Genomic DNA, 17,862 nt, shown 5'->3' on the forward strand with positions numbered 1-17,862 from the left:
TCTTTTTGTTCTGCATTTACATAACATGTAGCTGGAAGGAACTTTGCTCTTCAAGTGAAGGATGCTGTTGCCAACATAAGATCAACAGTAAGCACGAGTTTATATCATACTTTCCATAAAAGCCAGGGTGTTTGTAGGAAACAGGGATTCTCTCCTTCTCATCAATATTCAGCTCATCCTCCGCAGCTCTCAGCTTCTCTTCAAATTTGTCAATGTTTGCCACCCGCATTGTGTACAGCAGGGTAACGTTCTGGGGACATGCAATCAAAAGCAGCAAAAAGAAATCGTAAGTGTGGTGTAAAGACCCAACAATGAGCAGAAGAGGTGTGCGAAATGGAGAAGTCAGATAAAAGTTAGCATTGTTACATCCTTTGTTGGCTACAGCAATGAACTCATGAGCAGGTAACTTACACTGGGCCTCCAAATCAAGTCAGGAGCACCTCATGGCTTTCTGGCACCTTATTGAAAGCGTAAAAGCCAAGAACTGAGTCTCAGCTCTCTAGAAACAAGGAGATGCAATGACTTTGTAGGCAGACTGGAGGATGAGGTTAGTATTATAAACCTAATTGTAATGATAGCTTGGGTCCAGTCAAAGTTTTACAATACATCTGGAAAACTACATCACTGGGCAGGAGGCCTTCTGGATAATGTTTCTGTATCCCTCTCAGAAATTAATTTCATCCAGCAGTTTGCAAAATGGATCATAAATCGATGAACTAAATGGGATGTACCCAAGAACAATATTTTAATCTCTGAGGCTAGTTGGTAATGATTCTTGGTGGCAACTCTTGGAAATAAAGCAAGCATGTGATCAAACTTTGCTTTTTTTCCCCATTTTGGAAGATTTAAGAAGGAAGTCTGATGGAACTTGACAGAGCAATTGAAGCTAAAATCCAAACAGGAGACAATTTTTAAAACTGGATCTAGAATTAAGAATTTACAACCACCTTCTAGACATCTGACATTTTAGACTGAGCTGGGAAGAACGAACTATTGAATTTCCCCAGCTTTTTAAACATTCGTAATGTTTCCTTCCAGGTCACTATGAATTATTCTTACAGTTTAAAATAAAAATCTCAGTGTCCAGGCTGGTAGGAGTAATAAAAGCCCCCTGAAGTACAAACAACAGGAAGTAAAATTAATGAAAAGCAAGTTTACCAGCTAGAGTTTTACTGAACATATAATTCATTAATTCAATTCTTTCCAACAGTATAATCTAAGATCATCGACTCCAACCAGAGAAAGCCACTCACGACTTGTCCATGCGGAGTTCCTCCTGGGTGCAGATAGATTTCTACAATATCACTTTCTGGAACCACTTCGATTCTCTGGACCTCCCCCTTTGACAGCATCTCATTGATGAAATAATTCCAGGAAATGTTGGTCCCTTCTCTGTTCTCGCTGACGGTGAATCGAAACATCAGCACTATTAACGTTATGATGAGGAGTGCCCGCAAGCGTTCAAGGTGCATCTGATTCTCCCTTCTCCTCCGTTTCTCTTCCTCTAAAAAAGAAAGAAGATCGGGAAAAGAGACATGAGCACGTAACTGCACAGCTTTCTGACCAAAAGAAGGGACACATGAGTGACAAAGACTAACACCAGGGAACCTTTAACGCTTCTGTCGCATGGTTCTCTGGAGGCACTATACTCAGGGGCAGGACCTGACTCACTCTGCACAGGCCATTTTCTAGCTTGGCTCACAAAGGTAACAGGAGGCTGTGTGACTTGCCCAAGGTTACACAAGGGAGTTGGTTTTCTGGGTTACGTTTCACTTCCAGGCCTTCCTGGCTTCTGACTGTCAAGCCACAGGGCCCCAGCTGTGCATACGGAACAGCAGCAGGGCAAAAGCCTGGTTATGAAAGCACGAGCAGTCACATGGAAGCCTAGTGGTTGCCTGGAAGGAGACACATTTTGCATCCTGATAGCCAGCAATCATCTGCTTGCATCACGTTGCTGCTTTTCCAATCGAGGCTGTTGTACCACATTTACACTCAGCTGCTCCCCAAAGCCCCAAAAGCCACGCGGGGAGGCACTGCATACGCACGTTACAGAGGTAACGGAGGATTGCCTCTTCATTTTAAGTGGTGCTTCAGTAAGAGGAGGAACTGAAGCATTGGCGAGCCAAAGAAAGTCCCTTACTTCCAGAATTTGTCATGCACAAAGGCCAAAACCCATCTCTGACATTCTGAAAAGCTCTGACCAGCGTTCTGTGTCTCGGGGCAGTCCGACTGTGCTCCTGGAGACTTCAGATGGTCGTAGCCCACTGCCCCCATTGCAGTGACCCCAAGTACCATTCTGCTCGAAAATGAAGGACCCACTTGCCTGGCCTAACATGGATGGATAAAATAATAAAGCCACCAGACCTTTGCTGCTAAAAAAATCACTCAAGTATGACTACAGCCCAGTTCTAATTAACACGCCTCTACGCTGCCTAGTCCTTGGGCTGTTGCTAACGTATCCACTGAAAAGAATATTAGGAGTGAGTAAAACCAGTCTTAGTTTCACTGTTAAATCATGTAGCACAGTGCTGAGGGATAATTGCTTCCTGGTGAACTCCTGATCTGCTGGCGCTCTGCACCACGAGACCAACAAAGCTCCACTGCCTCAGAGAGAATCAGCGCTTGCAACAAATCAAACACCACACAGGAAGAGGGGAATGCAGCTTACCTCTGAATCAAAATATACTGCACAGCAATCTCATTGTTTGTTGCACGTTTTCTCCCCTGCTACGTAACCACCTTAATATTTAAACGGGCTTGATAACTCGTCCACGTTAAGGATCTGTATCAGCACTACATACTAGAAGTGCTTTCCCACCTTTACTGTACCAGTGACATAGGAAGTGGTGACACGAGAAAAAGGGACGGTTGGTTTGCAGTATTTGCCACCAAACCTTTTCTTTCCGGCTCCCAACATTTTTTGTACTGCATAGGCAAATTCTGAATTCTGTGGTGGCACAGTTCAACGTCAGCTGCCAGCGAGCAGTCGAGTTGTTAAGCTGACAACGAATATCTTCCTCTTTCCAGTTCTATGTGGAACTTCTCAATATATAATTTACTGCTCCTTCTTGATATACAATTTAACATCAACAGCAAGATGGCATACATAAATACTATTCTACCCCCAGAAATAAATTAATTCCGTACCACTGGACTGCTAGTGCCTCTGCCTGCTGCAGCCCAGATTAGATTTATTTGCGAATTCATAACAAGAGTTCTGACACCAGCATTTATCACTAACCACCAATTAGACCCTTACACACACTGCAACAAAACCGAGGGACAAACATATGACCCAGTCAGATGCTAAAAAAAGTACTCTGTCCTTCAGATACACAGCGTCATTTTTCACTCGTTTCCTTGCTCTGCTCCACATTTAACAGGAAAGGCTTGTTCCTAAATAGAAACAATGCAGCTTTTCAGATAAGGTCGCAATTTCAAAACACAGTGACAAGCTCAGACGCTGCGTCCAGCCCATCCACTTTGTTCTCTGATGCCATCTCCTCACTCCCGCGTTATCTGCTAGATCCAGCCTCATTAGAACAAAGCAATCCGTCACAAAACTGCAGGCTAACATCCAGTAGTTTTATTAAGAAAATTTAAATATAGTATTGTAGAGGCCTTAGCTTGAGCATTATCCTTAACTACTGAGCAAGTTCTGAATAAGTTGATAGGAAAAAGGAACGACTAGAAAAAGGAGTTCTGACTTAAAGAAAGTGTCCAGCTCCTGCTATGCAAGTTCCTTGCTTGGAGATCTGACTGAACTATTGCTAAAGCACTTCTTTGTGTTAAATTTCAGACAATGTCAGCGTGCATGTAGTATGTTGTAAAGCACGCACTCACTGAGGACGTTATCACAAAGAGAGATCACCACGGGGTAAAAGCTAGCCATTAGATAGCTCGAGACAAGCAGTGTCTGGGACACTTGTCTCAGATCTTTAACCTACAGCTGAATAATTTCAGAAATTTCTAGAAAGCTCGAAGACAACACAAAGCTTTCTTCCACCCTGCATTTAATTAAGGACAAAATTAATCTAATCCTAAGTTTATGTAAAATATGACCGCCTTTACAGTACAACATTCATATTGCACCATAAGCCACCCCACAACACTCAGTAAATGAGAACCAGGAACTGGATGTGACACTTGCGAGCAACAGCTGTGGGAATACTTCCAGCTCTTTAGTCTCCAAAAGCCTCCATGAAGCAATGATTTGCCATTAACCCCAAATCTGAACTCTCTGATTAAAATCTTGCAAGGGCTGCACTGACAGTTTGAAGAGTTCTTTTTAATAATTACTGCAGAGATGAGCATTCCCCCGGAGACATGGGGTAGCATTCCACCTCCCAAAGTCAAGCTATCCATTAATCACCGGAGAAAAGAGGCCGCAGAACACAGCATGTTACTGTTTACTAATTTTAACAGCTACAATACCTCAAGGCACTGTGCTCACAATCACCCTGTGTGGTCTCGCAGACCACAAGCACCCCAGCCTCTGAGCTCCAGCTTCCTCAGCGAGGACTCAGCGATACCTGCGCTCGCATCCAGATCAGATGCACCAAGGTAAGAGTTTATCACAATCTACAAAAGCAGCGTGATGCTAACTGCAAAGGTCTGGAGCCCTCCAGCTCAGCCCTCACTCAGAAGTCCAGAAAGCAGCAGATATCCATGCAAAGCCTCTCGAATCATCACCAGCCCCTGCAAGCATCAACAAGTGCCATAAAATGAATAAAACGTTTAGGTCTTTGTTATGCTTCTGGTATCACTGACAAGACAGAAGAATGAGGCCTTCATCCGGAGCACTTCTGACTCCTTTCTTAAAAAAAAAAAAAATCCCCAGGCCAGTAGATGCAAGACATGGCCTCAGCTGGGGGATTTCACAGCTCGAAATCTGCACCACAGAGCCTGAAAACACGCCTAACCCAGATCCTAGAAACTCTGCACACACTTCAGTTCTTGGGAGACTGCAGGGAAAGAAATGTACTCACGAATGAGCAAAGAATTTTCCTTACAGAAGTGGAAAGGAAGAATCAAATTACACTTTTAAAATGGAATGCAGCTGTTGTCAATCTACAAATAGCAAAATGTTGCTGACAATACTAAGACTTGCAGGGACACCCACAAATCAGCTCAAATTTGAAAAATCTTTGATGAAAACCTACTGGTAGAAGATACAAGGATCAAAACACTGGCCTGTCAGAAGTTACGCAAGGTTTCTGTCTCGTACACAGCAGATGTTCTCCTTCATGTCCCTGCTCCTTTTTAGCACCCTGGAATTCCTCTCTCCCCTTCCCCCAACAAGCTTAAGGTATGGAGTGGCCACTGACTTAGCAGCATCTGGCACACCACGTAACTCCCCAGGTATCAGAACACATGTAGAGAGAGAAAATTCAAGTTCTGTATGTTGGGATGCCTGGGGTTTAGACAGTGCAAGATATTAAAAAAAAAAAAAAGAACCACCAAAAACCAGTGTCTAGGAAGACCAACTTAATAAAATTTCTGAGCAAGTGCCCTTATTAACACAGCTAAGAACTCTTTAAGAATCTATTTTTAAACTTGAGCTCTGTAAACCACTAGAAGCAACACTTCCACCAAGAAGGTAAACGAAATAAGAAATAAACAGCTTCCAGCTTCAATTCGTATTAACATTTAGTTCTTAATGAAGCCAGTGCTCTATACCAAAACCCCCAAACCAAAACTCAGTAAATACCATTCCCCTTTGTACAATGGCAAAATTAAAGCAGAAGACAATGAAATTATTTGCACAGGATGCAAAGCAGCACATAAAGAGAATCAGTTTCATGGCCTGATTAAGCTTTATTCTACCATCAGCTAAGACAAAAATCCCCCTTCCAACTTGTTCATAGCCATGGGCTCGTACAGTCGGTAAGTTACAAGGAGTTTGCAGTACCCAGAGATGGGCATTGAGGCTGATCTTCCACGCTCTCCACCCGTGTCCCACACACACACACACAAGATTCATGCCATTAAATACGTTTTTGGCACATACGTACCCTCATCCTCCTTTGGAGATTTCTTCTTGAATCCTCCATTCTTCTGGTTACTCCCTCGAGAGCTTGAAGTACTAAAATAGTAAGTGCTACCTGCAGGCAAGCAGAGTGCAGCAGTTACCATCAAAGACCTCAGGTGGCAGTGAGAGAGGTGGACCAAGGATGGCAGAGATCCACATGAGCTCCCACCCCACAAAAACCTCGGTTCCACACCCACCCAAGCGCACAGCTTCGTTGGTGTGCCATGGAAATTAAACAGCCTCACAAGAAGGAGTACTGGGAGGGACAGACCCCTTCAGCTTCCTTATATGATATATACTTCTCGACAATCCAATCAAAATATGAGTTTGCTCAGACATTGTTTTAATACAGCAAAAAAATCATTTGGAGGAATTCCTTCAGTACTGACACATTTACACATTCCCCAAGGCATAACCAAAGTTAACACTGGTGGGGTCAGCAAAGAACAGCCTCACGCTAGAGCCATAAATGCACACTAAAGGAAATTATCTGCTGGACTTCAGTGCAGGGTTCTCAGTAACACTGTTAGGATACTCTCATAAAAGCCAAAGAAGGATGGCTGCAAACAGAAAAACCCACGGTAGTTGCTACAAAACAATTAAGGGAAGGCTTTTTTACCAGGAAAATACAAAAATTTCAGAAGCAAAGCAACTGACTTAAGGACTGTAGCTTCTATTTCTCATGGCGTTTCATGAAGGCTCTGGAAAGTAGCAAGCCAGGAAGCTGGACTGCTTGTCAGCTGCTATTTCTACCAGAGGATTCATAGCCATTTAAAAGATTATGCATGTATTTTTTCTTTTATTTTTATTTTTAAAAAGGGGGCAAAACAAAATAAATTATCCCCTCTTCCCCCCAAAAAAAAACCACTGAAACTCTTCAAGGTAAAGCAGCTCGAGCTCACCAGGCCCACGGCAGTCACAATAGCCAGGACCACTTTTGTTCAAATTTCAAAAGCATCAGCAAAGCTGCCTTCCCAATTTGAAGAGGAGAGGGAGAAGAATAATTGCCTTTGTTTTACAGCTTTGTACTCTTGCTCCAGGAATTCAGATAACTGCTCATAACATACACTTCTAACCTGCTCCAATGCGAGGCTTTTAGCAAGGTTCCATGATTTGATTTCTGCCTAAGGTGAATGACATTTTCTTCTTCGGCTTTGCTAATGAGGCACAGGAAGACTCTCTAGTTTGAAGTCTGCTGTTTTTAAATTAGCTTTTAGATCTAATGACTCAAGTGCTTACTTAATCACACCGAGCTCCTTGTGGAAAGATGCCGTTGCTCATCTCTGCCACCAAAAAACCTAGAACCCCTGAAAACAGCACTCTGCTCCCAAAGCCAAGAACAGGACAGTTTTATTTCAGTTTCAGGAATTAAAAGTAAGCAAAAGTCAACACTCTTACTAAGTAAGACCTGAGTTTCTCATCTGAGTTGCTCTTTGGGACTCACCTAAGAGATTCCAAAGCCTGACTGGATCTCGAATTATTTGTTGTTTCAGTAGGATTCCACTGAGACCTTGAGATGTGGGGGAAAGTGTTTGTGACAGAAGGCTCTGAAGAGGGAGATAAAGGAGGAAAAAAAAAAAGACAACTATTGTTAAAGTTCTGTGACTGCTTCTTGTTTCTGTATCCCATGAGGCAGAAATTCCAAAACATCAAAATATTGTGGTGAAGTTGCAGGACCAGCAGGTGTAAGCCCCAAATATTATTCCTGATTGTGTGCTGTGAACTTTCCATGTGACTGGGTTGTTTATAACCCAGTTTAAAGTAAGCACACGTATAAATAGAAACATATATTCAAAATGCTTGGAATCTTTTTCCTCGCTGTACTGCTGCTCCTCGCTCTAAAGATATGCTAGAAATCAACTCCTAGAATGCAAACAAACCCTCCCACAGCAGGGAATGTGAACAACTACTGCTCTGTAACCCTGCTGCACAGGGGTGAGGATAACACAGCTGTTTTCCCCATGGTCATTCAGCAGCAATCCTACAGCTTATAGCCACGTTTAAGGGCAATTCCTTAGCATCTGAGAATCGATAGGAACTAATACCCTCACTGAACACATCTTCCCCTTCTCAAATGGGGCTCCCTGTCTCGCTGTCCCTCTCATGCACAGAGGCAAATTTCTGTGCAGCAAGCTGGACAGGAGCACTGACCAGGCCGAAATCCCTCTATTTTTCCCTCTGGTAGTCAGCAGCACAACTGGTTGTGTCTGCCTGAGAGGGCAGCCTCCCGGGATCAGTACTTTTTGGAACAGAACAGCAATGACAGAGCTGTGGTGGTAGAAACCCTTGGCATGCTTCAGGGCGGTCTCAGAACCGTTCTTCCTTCACCTCCTTGCTCTGCCTGTACCCGTTCACTACACTGAGGCACAAAACAGAGTTAAATCACGCTGCAGGCCTGCTTTAAGCAGGACCCTTCCCTTCTGCACGATTTCAGAGCGTTTGTTTGCACCACCAGCAGCACAGCGAGGCAGGGAGAACCCACCCGCGGTGCCCAGCAGCAGGGTGGGAAGCGCATTTAGGGCACCGAGCCGCAGTGGGGGGGTGCGGGACGGCCCCACAGCCGCGGGGGGCTGGGCTGGGAGCGGGCCCTGAGGCCCCCCGGGTGCTGTGGGGGGGGGGAGGGAACCGGGGCCAGTACCGGGACCGGGGCGGGGGAAAGAAGCCTCGGCGGGGCCAGCCCCGGCGCCCTCAGGCCGCACCGGCCCCTCCTGCACGCTGCTAACGCCTCACCCGCCACACGGCACCGGGGGCCCACCGAGCCCCCCCCCCCGGCCCCTCCGCCGCCGCCCTCCCGTTACCTGCAGGCCCCGGGGCTGCGGCCGAGGCCGTGCCCAAGCCGGGGCTGGCGGCGGGGCGGGCCGCGGCCAGGCGCAGCGCCCCCGGAGCAGCAGCAACCGCAGCAGCGCCATGGCCCGGCCCCGGGCCCAGCCCGGCCCCGCTCCACCGGGGGCTCGCTGAGGGGAGCGCCCGGCTACCGGGAGGAGGCCTCAGCGGGGCCGGAAGCGGGCGGTGAAGGCCGGGCGGCCATCTTGGAGGCGGGCGGGCAGCGGCGGGGCTGCCATGCCGCAAGATGGCGGCCGCAGCTTGGCTCCGCCCCCATCATGGCGCCGGGTGTGAGGGGGGAGGGGGGGGGCGGCCGGTACCGGCCCGGGGATGGAGGGCACCGGGAGCCCTGCCCGGGGGACGCTGAGGGGAACCGGGTTGTGCCCGGCCTCAGCAGGCGCTGCTGAGGGAGAACGGCCCTGCACGGCCCTGCTGGGGCTCACGGTGCGGTCTCCGAGGGGAGCGGGGGGGAGGCGGCCGCGCCTGAGGCAGCGCCTGAGGCACCGCCAGGGATCCTCCAAGTGGGACGAGCTCGGATGTGTTTAGCGTTGGAATAGATCTAAATATTCAGAGCGTGTTTCCAGCCGGTTGTCGGGCAGGTGAGCTGGCTCTGTTTGCTGAGGAGGAGCCCCCAAGGTGCGTGGGGCAGCTCCTGGCACCGCTGGGCAGTGCAGGCAGGCGGTCCTGGTGGTGGTACAAAAATCTCCTCATGCCTTACACCGAAACCAAAGTGTGAGCAGGAAGGCATTTCAGAGCACAGCCTGAACAATTTGTCTCCTCACGTTTCTAATGATTCCGCCTTCCTTCCACTTCAGGGTCAAAAATGCAAGATTTGCGCACAATGCTGTGCCAGTCAAGACTGTGAGAAGCCCTCCCCCTGGCTCACCCAGAACACCAGTAAAAGCGGTAAGGTGGAAGATCTTAGGGGCAATCTTTTGCTCAAGCTTCCAGGGTAGCAAGTTCAGGTGCGGAGCCTCCAGATTTTTCAGCCTGTGGGCACATGGCAGCCTGCAGAGCTCCCCCTGCACCTGCCCAGCGAACGCAGATCCATGGCTTTCCCCAGGAGCGTATGCTAAGGGTGGCCTAGGAGCTGGTTTAATCCATAAATCAACACAAGTCCTTCAGGAGCTGCAGCTCCCCGAGGACAGGCTTTACCAAGCCCCTTTGCCAGCTTCTGTCCAACCGTGCCCATCTGCCTGACCCGGCCAGGGTGAGCTTTCCATTGCTTCTGCCCCACAAGCCCTGCCTGGGCCCTCCTGCTCTGTGCTCATGCCAGGAGTTTGGCCCTGAACAGCCCTCACTGCACCGTGGTGCCCTCCTGCTCTGTTATGACAACGTTCGGAGTAAACTGTCTCCTCCCAAACATCCCCTCCCTCCTGCCACAGTTACACCCTTCTTGCCCTGCTCCCATGTACGTTCCCTTTGCCAGGCCTGCAGGTCTATCTCTAGCCTCCTGCCCTCTTCCTTTGACGTGCCATTTTACTCCCTTTCAAGAACTCAAGTCACATTTCTTCCTTCTCCTGTTTTTCTGACCAGGATGGTTTCTGCAGGTATTTCTCCTTCCCCTCTGGTGGCTCCAGGACAACTTTAGTGACTGTCGGTGTGGTTGGTTCTCCCAGCTCACCTGTCCTAACGTATCTCAGGTGTTCTTGAAAGGGAAGTTGCAGGGCTACATAAAATAATAATAAATAATTATCTGTAAGAAGGATCTCTCCCTTCCCAGCAGGTCTGAATTAGCATCCTCTTTCTAGAAGAGTCTCTTAGGATGTTAATTGTCATCTGCCCCCTGGGATGTATCTAAGCAAACCTTCTACCAGCAAGGTCTATTAGCATGTTAATGTCCTCCTCGCTCCTGGAAGTCTCTCTGTATCACTGGCTTAATCGTCAAACAGCTTAATTTACAGACACAAAATTAAACTGGTTGCAATTAATCTCTACGGGCCGGTCATAGCTCGAGTTGAGCACAAACACCGGCCCCGTGCAAGCCACGCCAACCCTCGCCAGCACTGTCCTTCGCTCGCAGAGACAAGCGTCACGTCCTCACCCAGCACGCAGAGGGACCCGTGGTGGGAGGTATTTTACACTCCAGCTACATTTGGAGGAGGAAATGGTTCCTCTGGAAATGCTGACTGAGGGGGGAGGCTCCCTCTAGCTCAGGCTGTGCCTACAGAGGCGACAGGCACGGGATTTCCAGTGCGGGCACAGTGCGACCGCAGTGAAGTGCACCAGGAACCAAGAGGCCGAGGGCCCCAGCACTGGGGTCGCAGCGCCCTGCACCTCCCGCACCTCAGCTTCCCTCAAGGCGTGTCACACTGCCTCCGCCGATTCTGCGATTAGACCTGTTGCTAATTAAGCACGCTCTATTTTTAAAGGAGTTGCATCACTTAAATAGACTTGGAGCCCAACTGGAAGCGACGCAGTGCAGTTTGCTTAGACAGGGCTCCACTGCCTTCTACCAGGCTGACCCAACGGGGACCCAAATGTGCCTCACCCTGCCTGCCTTACAGTTCTGCTGCAGCTTCAGGGGAGCAAACCCACACCCACTGAATGGTGCAGAGCGCTGGAAGCTGGATGGACCCAAGCTCCAGCACAGGCTGAGCCTGGTGGGCTCGCTGCCTGCCACAAACAGCATTTGAGGGCTGCGGGGCTCTTGCTGGGACCCTCTGAGCCAGAAGACTCCGGCCTGGATGTGACCGATCTGCCAGGATGGGTTATTTACAGACACACCACGTCGCGGCAGGTGACACAATTCCCATTCCTCCTCTCACACTGTGCCTCCGAGGCGAGCAGATGATGAGCCACCAGGAAAGGGGGTGCTGGGGTCCGTGCCTCACTTGTGCCAACACGAAGCAGTGCCAGGAGGGAGAGGCGAGGAGTTTTGCGGCCAGCAGCCACTGTGGCTGCCCTGCGAGTCCGTGCGTGGGCGGCTCGGGCTGGGCAGCATAGGGGAAGGCGAGCGCTGTCCTCCCTGCGTGTGCGAGAGGTGACCTTGGGGAAGGTGGCTTCAGTCACCAGCCCCGGCCTGGCAATATGCTCCGCTGGGAGCAAGCCAAGGCTCTGAGCAGACAGATCTAACCTGATCCAGGCTTGGCCTCACTGGGACGTGCTCCAGCCATGACATCACCCGGTAATGCTACGTGTATTTACTACTGGGGGAAGGTGCGGGATTGGAGCCTGAAATCCCTGCTTTATCCCCTGAGCAGGTTAGGGACAGGAAGCAGCATTAGCAGCCCCAGCCGGGTGTTCTTCAGGCAAAGAGGAATCAGGTTCTGCAGCCAGCACAGCCCTCAGCCCTGCTGTTTGAGAACTCACATCTCCTATTTTCACACTCCCCATGAGATGTTCTTGCCACCTGAATCTCGGGGAGCTCCTTGCAGGGTGCCACCCCCCCCCTCTTAGCTTGGACTCATCTCACAGCACTTTGCAAGCAGAGCGAACGGATACCTGGAGTCAGGTATCCACTGCGCCATCCACAGCCGTCACATCAATAATGAATCAAGGGATTAAATGCAGAGCTGAAGCAACCAGAGGGTAAACTCAGACTTTTAAAAGAAGTGAAATTGCTCTCGTTGCACGTGGAGCAACATGGGGCCCGAAATTCCACTGGGGGCAAGGAAGGCACCCCATCCCGTCAGGCAGCCACGGGCTTCAAGCCTGGCCGGGACACACTGCTGGGGCACAGGCTCGTGGCTGTGAGTCACTGCTGAGGAGCAGGCAGTTTTAGACAGGTAGGTGACAGATGGCGACAGGCAGGGGATCAGAGGGAATCAGCAGTACGGCAGCAGCGTCAGGACAGCTGCCCGTTGGGGCTTGGGAAGCTCTAGGACAGGCAAGGTCCGAGGCTGTGACAGGGACATGGGCACCTCGCTGAGCTTGCAGGAGAAGAGCAGGAAGAGGGGACTAGCTCGGTAGGAACCAGAGCTGTTGGAGGCCACGAAGGAGCAGACTGCTCCACGGGAATGCTCCCAGAGAGCTGCTGAAGCACGCAGAGCTCAGGCCAGGCATCCATCGGTGTGCAGGGGGTGCCTGAAGTCAGCTCCAAGCCCCACGGACCGCTCAGGAAGCTGCATGCAAGCAGCCGTCACTCCGTGCTGCTCAAATCCAGCGGCAAGCTGGAAGCCTGAAGCCTGTCATTAGGAATCATAAAAACAGCAATTAGAGCAGAGCGGCACGAGTTCACGCCCAGACCATCAATACGAGGCATTTACCCAGCAGCAGGGGACCGCCGCCCTCGGAAATCTTCCTCGGCTGGGGACGCAGGAGGCCTGGCGCTCCCCCTTGCCAGCCACACGGGCACGAGGCCGTTTTATTGAGGAAACCTGGGGTGGCAAGTGGAGGTTGGGAGGTCGGAGCTGTGCTGCCGGGAGCAGCAGCAGGACTCCTCGCCGGCCTCCCAAACGCTGTCTCGTTTGCCAAGCCCATCTCTCTGCTGAGTGCTAATAGGTGACATCAACGAAACCACGAGCCAAGCTTAAAGTGAGGGCTCTTCTAATCAACGTGCTCCCGAAGCTTTTTCTCTTGGCCTCTTTGATGTTGGCGCTTGACTGCTCACGCAGGATTTACCCCGATGTTTGACCGTAGTAGTCCTCAATCACTTGTATGACCTATTAAAAATAAAAGCCCATCTTTTCCCATTCTGGTAGGTGCTGAATCAGCAGAGAGCTGCACCCACGGTAGCACAGATGCCTTCCATACAGGTGCTGCATCGCTTTGCTGTTGGGAACGGAAGGCTGAAAGCACCCCACAACTAACTACAGGCTTTTATTTCCCTCATAAATATCACAAATAAGCCGCAAGGAGCAGAACCATGAGGAAGGGGCCCTGCAGAGGCCCTTCCCGCGCTGCAGGTCAGGAGGGCGCAGGGAAGGCTCCAGCTGCGGCCGCCCAAAGGCAGCACCAATATTGGGGAAGTGAAAATCCCAATTCCCCTCAGTTTTGAGCTCGGAGGCCGCAGGGAGGTTGTTTGCAGTGCTTTGCGTGAGGCGTGACGAGAAACCCACCGAGAGGGAGGCTGACAAAGGGAAACGAGAGCCCAAAAAGCCCCAAAACCTTTATGTTTTGGATCAAAAATTGGGATTTTTGTGATTTCTGGGCACTGATAAACGGCGCTGAGGGCGAATCCCCCTCACACCACCACACGGGGCGCAGGGGGGGGGGGGCCCTGAGGCGCCGCCACCTCACGGCGCTGCCCCCCCGGTCCCTCCCCCCCGCCTGTCACTCACAGCTCCCAACCAATCAGCACCGCCTCCGCCGAGCCACGTCAGCCAATGGCGGCCGCGCTGCGCCCCTCCCTCCCCCTTTCCCCCCCTCTCCCTGCTCGGACGCGCTGACGTCGGGCGCGCGCGGCTCGGCCAATGGGCGGCGGCGACGCGGCGGGCCAATGAGCGGCGGCGTCTCAGCCAGCGGCTCGAGCGGGCGGCAGCGCTGCGAGCGGGGCCGGGCCGAGCGGAGCGCAGCGGGGCCATGGAGCGCGGGGCCGGCACCGCCACCGGCACCGCCACCGGGACGTGCGGCCTCTGCTGCCCCCCCCCGCCACAGCATTAGCCCCCCGCCGCCCCCCTGCACCCCTTTCAGCCGCCTCTTGCTCTCTCCTCTATGCGGCCGGGCCGGCGGAGCCGCCGCCAGGCCGCGCTCCCCCCCGCGCCGGGCTGCCCTCAGGCCGCTGAGAGCCGGTAAGGGGCGGGGGGGGGGGAAAAGGGAACCGAGGGGGGGGTTTAAGGGGTTAAGGGGGGGGTTAAGGGGTGAGGGGGGGGTTGGGAAGGGGGGAGGGGGTGATTGGGGGGGTCTCCGGTGAGAGCGGGGGGTGCCCGGTGGTGTGTGGGGGGTGTCGGTAATACCGGGGGGTTATCGGTAATAACGGGCGGTTATCGGTAATGGGGGGGGGGTTATCGATAATACAGGGGGTTATCGGTGATCCGGGGGGGTTACCGATAACACGAGGGGGATCCCCGGTGATACCGGGGGTTACCGGTACCGGGTGGGGGGGGGCTCATCGGTAGGCCGGGGGGGTCCCCGGTGATCCCGGGGGTTACCGGGAGGGGGCCGCCACCGGGGGCTGCTCGGGGCCGGGAGCCGCGGCCGTTCCCTGCCCCCCCCCCCCCCCCCCCCCCTTCCTCCACCCGTGCCCCCGGGGGGCGTCGTGCTGCGGTGGGGGGGGGTGGGGGCAGCACCGGGAGGAGAAACGGGGGAGGGGGCGTTGGGGGGTGGGGGGGGGGAAAAACAATGCCCCGGGCCGCCCCTCTCGGTAATTTCCGCTTCCCATTTCATCAGCCCGGGGAGGCGTCAGAGCCCCGCGCGTGTGCGTGCAACCCCGGGTTGAGCCGCCGCCAGCCGGCCGGGCCCGGGCATTTATTTATTTATCTATTGCATTATTTATTTAATTAGCTATTTTTATTATTTATTTAATTATCTATCTACTTATGTATTTATTTACCCACCCACTAGCTTCATCCAGCCTTTGTGCCCCCCGGCCCTAACCCTCACCCCCCCCCCCCCCCCCCCCCACCTCCCCGGTGCCGCCGCCGCCCCTAGCAGCTGCCCCGCGGTGGGGCCGGGCCCGGGTCCCCCCCCCCCCCCCCATCCCTCTCCCGTTCTCCCCTCCCTCCCCGCGGAGGCTCCGGGGGCCGCATGTGTGAGGATTGGCTCGGCCCGGCGGCCCCCGGGTGTGTTTTGCTCTCCGGTTGCAGGGCTGGGATCCTCCCCCCGGCCGGCTCCCCGCACAAAGTGCTCTCTCAGCGCCGGGGGAGCGAATTCCAGGCAGGGCTGGGGGAGCTCCAGCCCCCCCCCAAGCCCCCCAGCACGGCTCCTCGGGGCGCTGAGCTGGGGGCAAATGGAAGGAGCCCGGAGCTGTGCGATTTTGGCCTTCTTCTGGTCCCTTCCCAAGACCGAAGGGCTTTATGTAATCACAATTCTGGCCTTGTTTTTATTTTTATTTTTTTGGGGTGGGGGGAGCAGTGCTCCATGGGGAGGGCGATTCACTCCCGCACGCTTTTGGACGGCCTCGGTGCGCTCTTTTGTGCGTGCTCCACCAGGAGCTAAATATTTGCCTTGATTAACTTAAAAAGGAAAAGTTGGCGCTCGCACAGCACGGCTTCAGCAGCACGTTCAGGGTGCCTCCTGGAGCAATTCCCCAGCCCATGGTGGTGCCCAGCACAAGGGCTGGGAAACCGTGGTGTGGAATTGGGACCGAGCTCCACGGGGGCTTCTGTGAGCCGGGGGGGGGAGCGTTGGTGCTGCCCCCAGCCCCGTGGGGTGGTCCCTGCACGTGGGCACACGCTCGGGGCTCTCTCTGTGCCTCCATCCCCAAACTGGGGGCTCGGCTCTTCCAGCACATGGCTGCTGCGTGCCTCCTCCCTGCCAGGTGCTGGGAGAACCGGGGAGGTTTGGGACTTGCCTCTAGGAGAGCTCAGGAGGTTTGGGACTTGCCAGGGCGCATCTTTGCTGGGTTTCAGCGAAGTTTGCTGCGAGCCCGTGCCGTCGGGCTGGCTGGGGCTTGCATCACCCCCAGCCCCGTCTGGGTGCGCGGCGAGGCTCCGGCTCGCAAAGCCTGGGTCGCCTCTGCAGCGAGCGCTGTTAGAGCGTGGCTGGCATGTGAGCCCTGTGGTTTCTGCCCCCGACTCGCTGCGTTCCCAGCTGTGTGTGTGCTTGTGCCTCCTCTCCGTGGTGGCTGTGAACCTGGCCCTCCAGGCTGGGAGCTGGAGGTGTGGAGCGAAGCGTTCCCCAACTGGTTCTGCCATTCAGCGCTGCTCGTAGAAGTGAACTCTTGTCCCCGTCTCCATTTCATGAAAATGTGGCTCAGGGTGAATTGATTTTTTTTTATGTGCTGCTTTTTTGGTTTTACGACGTTGTAACAGCGTTTTCTCAGGGTTAAACGTATGGGCTGTCCAACATGGGGATTGGGCTGGGGGGGGAAGAACACTCAAGCCAAAAAAAGATCACCAAAAAAAAACCCCAAACAAAACCCCCTTGATCAAAGTGCTGGGCTTCGGTTCTTCCTTCCTGTGTGGCAGTCGACCCGTTAAGCTTATTTCATTTCTACTTTTGTTTTAATTGACTAAACCCCCCCCCCCCACCAACGCCGTGGAACAAAGCGGAGCGTATCGCGGTGCCGTGCGGCGCGCTCTCTGCTCAGCAGAGCAGACAAATGTATTTCTCTGGGGTCAGTGCAGACCGGTCGTGTTAATCAATACTGCACCAGCAGCGCTCCGGGTGAACCAGATGGGCTGCCTACAACTGGCGCTGATTATTTTAACTGTGTAATTGTAACATGGCTGCGCGATGACAGCGTTTCCTGCAGATACTTCAAAGCCAGGTTCCTGACAAGTCTATCTTGGCGGCGTTTAATCCGCGCTCTTTGTCTGGGTGTTGTGGCTTTCGGACACATGTTTGAAGCACTACCAGTTTTTCACCCTCTTGCTTTTTTGGGACGTTAGGGGAAAGCCCTGCCCTGTAATGAGGAGGTGGCTCGGGCGAGGGGACGGGAGCAGGGTGGCTGCTTCCTGGGGTCTCACGCCATGGTGCGGATCCTCGCTGTGAGTAAGAGGAGGAGGAGGAAGAGCACTGAGTCTCCGGGAGGAAATGGCGGTATTTATTTCGAAAGGGCGCCTGCTGCCCTCAGCGGCCTTGGGGGAAACGTCGGGGGCGGCGTGAGTGGCGGCTGGGCCGGCCTCGTGGTGGCTCGCTCAACTCCTCCTGCAAGGAGAGGCAGGCGGTTGGCAGGACCAGAGCTGCTTAATTATGTTTCATGAAATTAACGAGTGGCAGCTTTCTTGCGAGGCTGGCCCCACATCTCGAGTACCTGAATTTCCGGCTCGGCAGTCTGCGCTCGCACCGCAACCCTGCCCTGCCGTGAAGGCTTCACGCGGGGAGGCCCGCGGCAAGTAGGGGCAGGTACTGGCGCTTCGCAGCGGGGCCGGGTAAACGATACCTGGGAGCATTTCCCTGGTGCCTTTTGGTGCCTCTTCTCATCGCGTTGCCCCGGCAGGGAGCTGTGTCTGCTGCCTCCGCCG

General features: G+C 53.0%; 2 protein-coding genes and 1 long non-coding RNA gene across 3 annotated transcripts in view; 2 read left to right on the forward strand and 1 right to left on the reverse strand.

Annotated features, from left to right (window-relative positions):
• Nucleotides 1–9,088, reverse strand: part of SPG7 (SPG7 matrix AAA peptidase subunit, paraplegin) — a 31,723-nt gene extending 22,635 nt beyond the window's left edge. The window contains exons 1-5 of the mRNA XM_027466410.3: nt 8,830–9,088; nt 7,476–7,578; nt 6,015–6,104; nt 1,254–1,504; nt 111–250 (exon numbers count right to left, since the gene is read on the reverse strand). Of these exons, the coding sequence (XP_027322211.2) occupies nt 111–250; nt 1,254–1,504; nt 6,015–6,104; nt 7,476–7,578; nt 8,830–8,940 (695 nt within the window). The 5' untranslated portion in view covers nt 8,941–9,088. The remainder of the gene's footprint in view (nt 1–110; nt 251–1,253; nt 1,505–6,014; nt 6,105–7,475; nt 7,579–8,829) is intronic.
• An 87-nt stretch (nt 9,089–9,175) lies between these two features.
• Nucleotides 9,176–13,486, forward strand: LOC110352371 (uncharacterized). Its single transcript, XR_003499847.3, has 2 exons — nt 9,176–9,453; nt 9,670–13,486. It is a non-coding gene; the product is annotated as an uncharacterized lncRNA (long non-coding RNA).
• A 747-nt stretch (nt 13,487–14,233) lies between these two features.
• Nucleotides 14,234–17,862, forward strand: part of ANKRD11 (ankyrin repeat domain containing 11) — a 112,442-nt gene continuing 108,813 nt past the window's right edge. Inside the window, exon 1 of the mRNA XM_072043799.1 lies at nt 14,234–14,526. The gene's annotated coding sequence lies outside the window, so the exon portion shown is untranslated. The remainder of the gene's footprint in view (nt 14,527–17,862) is intronic.

Source organism: Anas platyrhynchos, chromosome 12 (genome assembly GCF_047663525.1).
Source record: "Anas platyrhynchos isolate ZD024472 breed Pekin duck chromosome 12, IASCAAS_PekinDuck_T2T, whole genome shotgun sequence".
NCBI lineage: Eukaryota > Metazoa > Chordata > Aves > Anseriformes > Anatidae > Anas > Anas platyrhynchos.